This window comes from Python bivittatus, unplaced genomic scaffold (assembly GCF_059951505.1).
Source record: "Python bivittatus isolate LINGU-HERP-01145 unplaced genomic scaffold, Pbiv_v1 ctg000840_np1212, whole genome shotgun sequence".
NCBI lineage: Eukaryota > Metazoa > Chordata > Lepidosauria > Squamata > Pythonidae > Python > Python bivittatus.
In genome coordinates, this window is record NW_028277113.1 from 22,095,001 (window position 1) to 22,107,316 (window position 12,316).

At 35.3% G+C, this 12,316-nt stretch overlaps 1 protein-coding gene across 2 annotated transcripts in view; it reads right to left on the minus strand.

Annotated features, from left to right (window-relative positions):
* Positions 1 to 12,009, minus strand: part of SALL3 (spalt like transcription factor 3) — a 24,539-nt gene extending 12,530 nt beyond the window's left edge. For both annotated transcript variants that reach the window (XM_088130806.1, XM_007433101.3), the window contains exon 1: positions 11,175 to 12,009. In XM_088130806.1, the coding sequence (XP_087986932.1) occupies positions 11,175 to 11,253 (79 nt within the window). In that variant the 5' untranslated portion in view covers positions 11,254 to 12,009. The remainder of the gene's footprint in view (positions 1 to 11,174) is intronic.
* Positions 12,010 to 12,316: the final 307 nt, after the last annotated feature.

Genomic DNA, 12,316 nt, shown 5'->3' on the forward strand with positions numbered 1-12,316 from the left:
GCTTAGTTCGTATTTGTGATTTAATTTCTTTTGCTTGTTTGCTTCATATTTTTGATTCTCTAAAACTAATAGGAAGTTATTTTAAATGTTAATCTATATCAATGGAATTTCATGTTAAAATTAAATGTCATCATAGTATAGAAGTAATATAGTAAATAACGATGGACAAAATGTCCTATATATTAATCCCTTAAATTTAAGAACTAGCTGTATCTGCACATTTGATGCTTGACTACAGCTATAATCTAGAAAATTAACATATGTGAAAAAATTAGATGCCAGAATATGATATTAATCATTCTAGCACTATATCAATCAAAATAGCACTGTATATCAAAAATTAGAGGCACAAATGTTTTTGCAAACCTTTTATTGCTTACTCAAGTTTTTAATTTAAGCCTTACAAAAACAAGGCTTTCTTCAAGGAAAGAAGAAACCAGTAGTGAAAAACTAATCCACGTGATCCAGAGTGTATCACTTTGCCATTCAAAATATCCTCATATATTTCTGTGGTGTAATATTTGTAATTATTTGTGTGCATCTTCACATTTCACATAAATGTTTCCTTTTATCTTCAGTAATCAGAATATAGGAGAACAAGCGCAGTAACTATTGTGGACTTCAGTCTATCTTCCTGATCAGTTTACCTGTTCATGAGTTATTTTGGCAGAGTTACTGTTGCTACAGTTTAAATCAGTGTCCTTTAAGTAGCTTACTCTAAAAAAGCTGTTGTGGCCTGGCATCTTTTATATTGCAAAAATAAGAAATGAAGTATTACTTCATGTGCTCTTTCTGCTAATATGATGATATCTGATTGACAAGCTACAGTTATGGCCTACTGTTCCACATGTAAAGGCTACTGCTCTTCCTCAGAAAGGTACTGACCATAGATACTCAAGTGCTAGGCATCTATGACAATGTTACAGCAAACAAGCCTTTCCAAACATGGTTTGCTGGTACATCTGGGAGTTCAAATTACAGTTGGGTTATAAACTATGTATAAGCATAAATCAAGCATGATGTTTTGTACTCATTTTAAATGCAAAAAAAGCAGGGGACATTAGGCAGTTAGGATAGAAATCTTCATGTACATAAAGGTTTTAAATAATTTTTATATTGAACATCATTTCACTTCATATTGGTAACACAATTTAAAACATATATGTTAGTCACTAGTAAGCATATTTAGGATTGAAGTCCCAAAGGACAGCGTACGAGAGCCAAAATGGTGTAGGGAACTAGGTCTGGATAAAGGAAACCTGTGCTTAAATCTTATTTGAACGTGATGTTCAGTGGGAAATTACTTTTTTCAGGATAAATGCTCTAAGGATAAAATAGGAGATAGATAGATAGATAGATAGATAGATAGATAGATAGATAGATAGATAGATAGATAGATAGATAGACACACACACCAACATTTTGAGGAGAAAATGTTAGGGCATCAGTATTAGGAAATGATATATACTGAAGTTTTTAAATGAATTATTTATGATTCCAGAATTATTTTATGATTCCATGATTCCTATGTTATTACAGTACATTTTAATTGGTTCTCCCAGGCAGCTTGTCTCAAGTCTATCATGTGCATATAAAAATAATGGGGACAATCAAACTAAATTTTATGATATTGAAGATTTTTTCCTAACTGAAACTGTCCTTGCATTTTAGATATCAGTGCATTGACATGAAAATCAAAGCTGCCTCTTAAAAACTGAGAATCATTTTAGTCTATGAAAAAACATATTTTAGCTGGGAACAGTTTTCTTAAAATTTCATCTGCCAAAAAAATAACTTAATACAGAAAATATTTCTAATGTTTTATGATAACTTATTAACAACTATTGTTTAACCCTTTTGGAATGCAGAAACTTTAAGTTGTTGTCCTGAAGATTTTTATACATATATGTTTCATAAAAGCTTAATAGAATTCCTTATTAAAGATTTAATATGTAAGTTTATTCATCCCTGTACACACCTTTAGAAGTGTGTAAAGATATTTTCATATGCAGCTGTTTTGTATAAAAAGGATAAATTAAAAAAACAAAACAAAAATGAAAAGAAACAATAGTAAGTAAAATATGCAGTAAATCGGCTTTTCAGTTTATTTAAATAATAAAAAAGAAAGAGCAAATTAACATTCCCACAAATTGGGCATTTACATTACTTATTAAACAGAATTCCCTCTTTTGATTGAAATAGAGCAACCCTTTTTAAAAACACTTAGTATACCTCTTCGTGAAGGGCTTAAAGTCTGATCATATTAAGAATCCCAACTCTCATTTTAAAGAAAATGACTTATATATTCTCATTAAAGAGATTATCAATTTTTAAATTATATGTTCTTTATTACCATAAAATTGAATGTGAAAAGGAATTATAAATTATGAGAAAGTTACTGCGATTATAAACCAACTATTGAAATCATGTTCCACAGAAACATGGAATCTGCTTCAACTTTGGGGCCAAGTCAACCTTTAAGATAAGTTGAAAAATAAGGTAATAACAATATAAAATATCTCAATAAGTTTTCTTCTTTAGATCATCAAGTTATTCATGTCTTTTTTCATGATGCCATCACTTGGCTTGGATCTATGTAAGAAATCTAATAGGTTGATGTGGGGAGAATCTGTGCTCATGTCATATACAGTCTGATGTTCCAAAATAATTTAATCAAAATATTTGGATTGAAGCCAATAATATTTGACGATACCTGACTGTGGATTTTATTGTATATAAGGGACAAGAATGAAAACTGAGACTCCAGTAATTCCAAACACATTAGTGGAAAAATACTATTATGGATAGCTACTGAATTGTTTTTACGGTTTCTTCTCATTACATTCCTGCATGAAACATGTTGCCCGCTACAAAGTGAGAGGGAAAAGACTGAAAGAAACAGAAGAGGGAATATCTTTGGTTAGCATCAGTAAAGATGTTCAGTTCACAGCAGTGCCAGTGTTTATATATCTCTACACACACACACAAAGAGCTTTAATACATCCTGTCCCAGTATTTATTTTATGAGAACAATATGCATTTCTTTATTTCCACTGTAAGTAGTACAGGTTATCCGTTAGAGAGAAGAAGGCCCAGTGGTAATGTAACTGACCTCTATTCCATTTAACTATTAATGAAACATCTTTAAGATAAATGGATGAACAGAAACAAAATTCTTAAAATTGCAACGGTGCCACCCTAAATAACTCTAGCTGTGCAAAACAGCTTTCAAACATATAGGATATAAAAAACTATTCTAGTTTCAGTAAGCACTTTATTTCATTATATCATTGTTACTTTTTAAAATGAGATCCTTTTAAATTATTACTTAGACCATTACATTTCCTCTAAGGAAACTGTTTTCTTTATATTCTTTTAAATGATTGCATCCACTGCAAGATAGGCAGTTTAACAAAATAATAAGACAAAGTGATAAGAGATATCTATGCAGAATTAAGCTCCATTAAGTTCAATGGACCTTCTTTTCAAATAAGCGTGCATAGGACTGCAGCCTTGCTCACCTGGCAAGATTAGTTGGCTGCAACTTGCTAATAATAATAACAACTACTACTACTACTACATTCATTCAGCATGTCAGGATAGATAATCTCAACACTATCTACAAATATATTCATTTTCCTCCATTAGCCAATTTGAGGAACATGTGCAATGAAAAATGCAACTCCGAATGCCTTTATCTCTACAATGATGCAAACAGTGCAAAACCATCTTGCATAACTCCTTTTAATGTGGGCATTGGCAAATTATTCATCAATTATGTTTCAGATTACTGATAACTACTAAAATAAATCCCAACAGATTTTAAATATTCAGTTTGTACAATGATAATTTTTCCCTCTATGTTGTCAAACATAATTTTCCTTATTAAAAACTAGTATTACGAATAGTGATTTAACTTTTAATATGCAGTTCTTCCATGAAACAATTCTAATGTATATTCTGAAGACGATATTACTTTTTACTTCCATTCTCCCCCCTCTTTTCTCTGAATTAATTCTTTTACATTTTTTTTATGATAGCTTTGAATCCCATAAAGAAAGATGAATTATCACACACAGAGCCCAAGCTGTGAAACAGGAGGAGACAAATAGAGACCCCTGCTGTGTTTAACAATGTAGAAGAAATTTCAAGTGCAATAGCAAAATTTCTATCCTTTTTCCACAGGCCTCATAAACTGACAATATGAATGCGAACAGTGGAGGGCACTCTTGCTATGCAAAAGTTGCACTGACCTGATATACTTCTTTTGATCTATTTAGTGGCCTAAATTTCACAATTTAAGTTAACAGCCACCTGTGGCATAGTCACTATGTGCCTTCTGCTGAAAGCATATGCAACATTTAACCAACTGCTAAGGCTTTGTGAATGCAGATTAAGAACAGATCAAGCACTCTACATTTTGTCTGCTGATAAAATGTATCAATGCATCACATATTAAAATGTAATTATCTGTTTTAGTGAAATCTCAAATGTTCAATTATACACAATGTTTTGTGTAAATTAGTTGGTGTTCAGTATTCAGACTACAATGATACAAGATTTTATTGGGAGCTAATGCAGTAGTAACCTTTGAGTATTTCACGTATCTTGTGGTGAAACAGGAATCAAGGCCTTACAGGAATCTAAATAACAGACTGGTACACTTTCATTTAACCTCCCATTTTCAAAGACATAAACCACCCGGCTCATTTTGTTATTTACAGGCTGAAGACTAGGAAATGTATGCAGATTTGATACTATGGAATTTTCTATAGAGCATTGATTCACTGAAAGCAGAAGAGCTATTTGCATATGTATGTGCTATAAGATCAAGACTGAAAATCCAGCCTTGGAATATTATGAAATTCCTCACAAACCACTATTCTGCATAGATAAATTGATCACTAATAAAGCAAATGCAATGAAACATTAATGCACATAAATAGGAGGACTGTCTTAGAGAATGACCAACTACTGTCATTTTGATAACCAAAGTAAATGACACTATAAGATTGATCAAGCAATGAAATACTGTGCAAAATTACAACCTCCATTCTTTTCTTAGTATTACCAACATGTGAACTGAACTAGATGGGCATTTGATAAGCTGTACAAAATATATAAAAACTCAAGCATCTCTAGTTAACACTCAGATGTGGTGTTAACACTTAAGACAACAAGTGGTAAGCCACACTGCCAAGGTCAACTGCACAGATGTACTAATTGTATTATGAGCTTGACATCTAGTGGCCACCCCTGGCAGGGCAAAACAGGCAAAGGTTAAATCAGCAAACCTTGTCAAAGCACTTCTAACTATCCACCCTCAGGGAAAGTTCATGGGAAGCTTGTTGGCACTCCAGCAATCCTACCTTTTCACTGAAAACAAACAAAAACTCTCTAGTACACTCAACACTTAGACACAGGAAACAGAAATGGTTTGGTCTCAAACACAAAAGGTAACACGCATGCATTACTTTTTTAAATATACAGACATTCTGTTGTTGTCATAAAAGTGGGCTTTCAGTTTCTATGGATATTCCTATTTTCTCAATTTACAGTCAAAACTTTTTACAAGACCGCCTGACTTCTGCATAAATTCCTATATGCAATTAACAATAGAAATGCTCTCAAAAGTATTTACATTTTATATTTTAGATAATACATGTGTGCCATGATTTTGATAGCAATCCTGGATTTACTTTGAATAAAAATCAATATATTTCAAAGGGACTGCTCTCAAACAAGTTTATAAAGACTGTGCGTATTACTTTTTCACTTTTCACATATATACACATGCCCTATAAAAATGTCTTCTATAATAATGCTGTGAAGTGAAAGGCATAATTTTTATCTGTAGAGAAATATAACTGCATACTATAAATTTATAATAGTGTGAATATAATTTTCGATCTACATATTGTAATTTATTGTGGAAAAAAGTTATTTTTTATTTACCCTAGATATTTTGTTCATATATCTAAAGCTTACAACCATTTTGGATACAAAATGTATCATGTCAATGTGTTTAATTTTTCAGCTTCTATTTCTTCAAACTATGTAAGAAGCGATTTATTTATATCAATCACAACAGTCTATTTCATTATTTGCAAAATTTAACAGATCTTGTTCTTACCAATTAATATTCTCTAGATACTCCACTATTGGTTTGGCACTCAGTCAATAAATCATGCAAAAAAATGAAAGCTTGTTATCTCACTGCTTCACCCGAAGTAACAATTTTTAAATTTGCATTGTTCCTGATTTCAAAATTATTATATTTCAATAGAGTATTTAAAAATATTTTTAGAAAGAGGTATTTAATATTTATGCTTAAGAACATGAATATTCAGCTGATATTATATACAGATAGTTAATGATAATGTTTGTAATGCTTTTATTTATGGGACCACATATATTCTTCCCTCCTTTCAAGAGTAATAGCACAAAATAAAATTACACTATCTTGTTTTTGTATTTGTATACTAAAATAAGCAAATTTTAATTAACATGCTATTAAACCATCCTTTGGTTTGAATAGTATATAAAATATAATGCAAACAATTACTATATAGCTGTGCACAATATACAGGCTAATTCTCTTTCATCACACTAATAATAAATCAAATATTTTAAAGGACTGTTTTAAAACTGAAAAAAAACAAAGGCCTTGTTCTTATTTTAAAAGACAATTTGCTAAAAGTCACAAAATGTAATGTTTAATTAAATGTTTCCTCTCATCTCTAATGTTCTTAAGAGTATTGTAGGTTACAGTATGATAGAAAGCAACGCTTTCTACTTATCTGTATTATTTTTATGGACATTAAGTTTAAGCCTGCTATCTTCTATCTATTTATACAGGAATAAACCCACTGAATTTAAATGAACTTACTTCAGAGTAAACAGGAATTTTTTTAAGAATACATTCAAAGGAACAAATCCACAAAATAACTGAACAATGAACTGGAATAAAAAAAACATTTGATGTAAGCACCTGGAGTTTGGAAAGATATATGGTTCAAATATAAGGTGAACAGGTTTTTAAAACAAACAAATTTAGTAAGTGACAAAAATCCTTAGTACAATACAAATACATTTTACAATTATTTGAAAACTACATATCATTCTTCTAAGAGCTGGTCCACTTTAAACTGAAACCAAACAAAAAACCATGTTACTTTAATCTGTACAAATTGCATTCTAGAAATCCCTTTTAGCAATTTTATAGCTAATTTCTATTCAATTATTATCTACTTGAAAGTGCTATGTGGTACCCCTCCCCCAAGAAATTGGTGAATGCATCTGGTTCCTAAGTGAATGCAGTGTTTCCAATTGTTGTAACAAAACAAAACTGTTCTATAGCACTAGTAATCTGTTGATTTAGAGAAATGTTTAAATGGAGATGTAAATTCTTCTGATACTTGAGATTTACTCATTTAGCATACAAAATAGCAAATTAACTATCATGGGATTTATAACAATTCCTTCAGATATTTTGCCATTCTTTATAATGACCATTTCTTTCAATATGGCATCCTTTTAAATGTTTTGTGCATAAATACCTTTTGTTCATCACTTGTCAGCATCAACTACTATGCAGATTCTAATTAATCACTGCATGTAAGCATTCATTTTCCAAATTACCTAAAGCATGAGCTATCTGTCCAACAACAAACATTTCAACATAGTTGCTTATGTTATTCTGAGTAGTTTTGGGATCTCTGGGAGTGTTCTGCTTTTATGAAAAAAAGCTTCCATTTCTCTATACTTCCAAATTATTTATTGTATTTCTAAAACATCTATTATAAAGCTGCTACCTAAATTTACTGGTCTTCATATAACTTTAAATATAGCCTGATGTTTATCTTTCAGTCTGTCAAACTGTCATGTTTCTTTCTGCTACTGTGTAACATTCTATCTGTAAAGAAAAAAAAACACTTAACAGCTTTTCTTAATGAATTATATCCTTAGAATGCAGCACTAAATGTGTTTCTCATGTATAATCAAATGTGTACATTTACTAGACATGGTAATAACCTAAGGAATTCTTTAAGAGACTGAGGACTTAAAACACTGAATAGAACTAAGATTAATTTAGTAGGTATCTTTGAAAAATATTACATGCACTTTTTTGCCTGTTTTATATACTAAAGGGTTGTTTTTGGCCTGTTGCTGAACTAAGAATCAGGAACAGTGGCACTGCTTACAGTTGCAAAGTGAAATGGAAAGGCCTGATATGTCTGAATTACAACAGCATCTTACTCCAGAATACACACACAGCCAGTTAAATCTTTTTACAAACAGAATATTTGTACTTAGTTAGATGCAAATGTTGAGTGCTTAACTCAACATTTAGCTCCTGATGTGATTTTGGTACATCAGAGTTATGAAATTGGAAATGCAACATGCAAGCAGGACTCTGCATGTAACTAATCATCAACAGAAATATTATATTTTATATAGTGACATACATTTACTGAGGAGGAGCACAGCACATTTTGATCACAACTCTCTAAAATAGAGAAGTATTTACATTGTTGCATTTTAAGGCTGCTTTTAAAGCCGATTTTGAGCTATTCAGTGACCACAATAATAACGCTTTAAAATTCCTCACTGGGATGCAATGTAGTCCTTTTGATGGGAAGACTGTCTTTCTCATTCGCCAGAAATAAATCCATTCATTTGATCATGTAGTCATTGAGGGCAATACAAAACAAACCAAGTGTGAGAAATTCTATGTGATGAAGTAAACAAAACAAAACCCCAAAAAAGAAAAAAAGAGAGAGAAAAACCATTTCCATGACAAAAAGATTCTTTGTTCTTAATCTACACACCATATGCAAGCGTTTCTTTTTAGCATATCTCCTGTTCTAATCTTGGGTGACATGGCTACATAGATAAGACTCACTAAGCAAAACAAAAAACCCTACTAGTTGAACAATTTTCTTCAATTTATTAACTCACCAGAAGTGCCATAATGAGGCACTGAGGTTTTTCCTTGTTAACTTTTAAAGTATTCAGAGTATTGTACACATTCTTAAACCAAGCAATCTATCAATCCACCATGGATTGAATTTTTTTTTCTTTTACCAAAGGTAAATGCCTTGTTTTTATTGAACTACAGTACTCCTAAGGGTTTTAAAAAATATATTTTAAAATAAGGAATCTCTTGTTTTGGTTTCAACTATACTTCACGCAACTTGTTTCACTGCCTTTGTATTATTACCATTATCCAAGAAGCTGTTCAGATCAGCAGTTGTCAACCTTTTTCTTCTTTTCAAGAACTTTCTTATTAAAAAAAAGAGATGGAAGAAATTAGAAGTTCTGAATAATTGCCAATGTAGCAATTGCATTTACCTTAGGAAGCCAGTTCATGCTGCTCTAAGCTGTAACGCTGTAGTGATGATTTAAAATAACCAAAACTCTTTTGTGGCTTAGTTCTCTCCCCCCACAAGCCCCCTTTCCCCAATGAAGTAGTTTGTCTGAAGCATTTAAGAGTCTAATTTTGCTTGGAATATATATATATTTTAAATGAAAACAAGCTAGAATGTGCTGTTTAGAAGGAACAGAATCATTCTCACAATGATTACCTTCTTATCACTATCCTGATCAGCACAGAAATGTAAGTGATAACCGTATGAAGAAAGAATGAAATACTTCATTCTGCCTTTATTAATTGGAAAAAAAATGCAGTCTGAGGTAAAAGAAAAAATGGAATGGTAAACTTTAATGTCATGTGCATATAATCAAGCTTACAATTATTCCAGATTGTTTTGTAAAGACAGCTCAAAAACCCTTTGGCCCACTGCAGCTAAATCATTTTGAAACTAGACGCAACTTGTTTTATAAGCACTGTGAGCACGCCTGGAGGCTCTCTTGGCCTCAAGGGGCCCAAATAAATTCTTTTTTATCTTTTCAATAAGTGTAGAACGAATATCACATATTATAATCCACCTCAAATCCTAAGAAAACCAAGAACATCTTCATGGCAATTGTGGTGGCAAAGGAAAGCAGGCGTAAGGCAAGTTAAGCTCTGCCCCAGGGCAGACAATTTATCCACCCCAGGCCCTGACAATTATTCCCATGTGTCACCCATATTCCCTCCCTGACATTCAGAAGAGATATCTTTTGCCTTTGAACATCTGACCACCTCTCCTATTTATGGGACACACCCTTGCCTTTGGAAACAGCCCCCTATCCCAACTCCAGGCCTATTTCCAAAAATTTGGTGGACCAGAGCAAAACCTTGCTTCAAATAACTGATCCAGCACAATGTTTGCTGAGTGTGGGAGGGAAGACGCTGAGGAAGCCCCCCAAGAACCCTTCCCCCACTGCTACCTCAGGAATTACACTAAAGCCGTAATCCCGAATCTAGCCGGCCAAGCAGTAAAGCCCGCTGGCGGGGGTTACTTCAGAGTAAAAGCAGGAGCGAATCGCGAGAGATTTTCCCTTCTGGACGCGCGGCAGGCCGAAGGAGGGAGAGCCTCGCGGGGCTTATTTGTGGTCAAGGGGCAGGGAAGCCGCCGCCTCCATCAGGGCCGCTTCCGGGGTGGGGTGGGGGGCTGACACGACCGTAAAGATCCAGAAAGGATTTCACCGCTTGGGCCCCCTTCCTCAACTCTTCCGGCAACTTTCTGCTTTGCAGGAAAAGGAGACAAGCAGCCGGGGAACGGGTACGGCAGCGGGTGAGGGAGAAAAGAAAGCGGTTGCCTCAGTCGAAAGTAAAAACACTAGGAAATAAATGCAGATGGAAAGAAAAGGCGGCAAATCAAGGCTTGGCTAGGAGCGTCGGCGATAACAGCGGCGCGCGGGGGGGGGGGATTTTGTAGTACTTCACCCATACTCTCCAACTCCTGAGAGCGGGGAGGATCTAATGCTCCCCCTCTAATGTCCAGCCATAATTCAAGCACTCAGATGCACGCCGAGTTTGCCAGCAGGGACTTCGTGGGAAGAGAACACTTGCTCAGAAAGGGAGGGGGGAGGCAAAAAACTTAGGCTGAGCCACTTAACTTTACTCCCACCCGAGTTTCTCCTACCTCTTCCCAAGGGGACCGTCTCTGGGCTGCTCAACTCTCTCCAGATAGGAAAATCCACCAGATCCCGGGATTAGAAAACACCCACCACACACAGGCGCACGTACGCACCCGACTCCAGCCACCCAGTCCCGCCTGTCTTACCTTGTTCGGGAAGCACCTCAGCTTGTAGCTCCTCGTCGGATTTGAGATGCTGGGGCTTAGCTTGCTTTCGTCGAGACATACTGCTAGCTGAGGTGTCTTCTTGTGCCTGCTTTTTGCAGAGACATCGGCGAGAGGTGGAGCGCTGCGGGGAGGGGGTGGGGTGGGTAGGTAGGTGGGAAAAGACTTGGTTGCGAGGAAAAGTGTTGGTGGCGTCGGACCACCCCCTCCTTATTTCACCAGCAACAAATTAGCGGGGGGTGCAGAGAGAAATTGAATAAATAAATTCACAAGCAAGCCAAGCGGCGACGGCGGATCAGCCGGGCGGGGTATGCGCGGGGCTGTGCTGAGCGCGCTGCAAGATAGGGCGGCTGCGCGGCTCGCGCATGGGGCTCAGTAATTATGATTGTGAATAATGCATGGCGATTAATGATGCTGGGGGCAAGCGCGGATTGGCCCGGCTCCAGTGGACTCGGGCTGCATATGTAAATGCGGGAGGGCGTTCAGCAATTAGACGCTTCAGTCGGCCAAATGCTGCGTCTGCCCGGCACCAGCAGCGCCTCCTGCGAGAGGCACCGATTGCAACGGCAGCAGCAACCGAGGGACACAGGCGGCAGCAAAACACACGCACGCAGTCCAGGGGGACCACTTTCTGCGTGTGCATTGACTACACAACATAGGTGCACAAGCTTCACTGCTGGGAGAAGGGCAGGATATCCGTGGTTTGCTTTGGGTAGCTCTGCTCCCTTGTTTTCCTCGCTTTTCTTTTCTTTTTTTTGAAATTACATCACTCTTTGTCTTTTTTCCAGGTTCCTCTTTACCCAGAAGTTATTCTGCATCGCACTTAAGTTTCTCTGCGGCGCCTCTAAATGTCCTTGATGGGAGACATATATATATATTTATATGGGAGAATATATATATATATATCCTTGATATATATATATATATATATATATATATATATATATATATATATATATATATCAAGGATAAATATAACCTTGATGTGTATATAGATATAGATATATATATATATTTTCCCTCCTTATCTCTTTTCTTTCGCTGCCTAAATCTTCATGTCCTATTCTCCCGTAGTTTTTTCTTCATGCCTGGCCCGGAAACGGCTTCTGTTTCTCTTGGGGGGG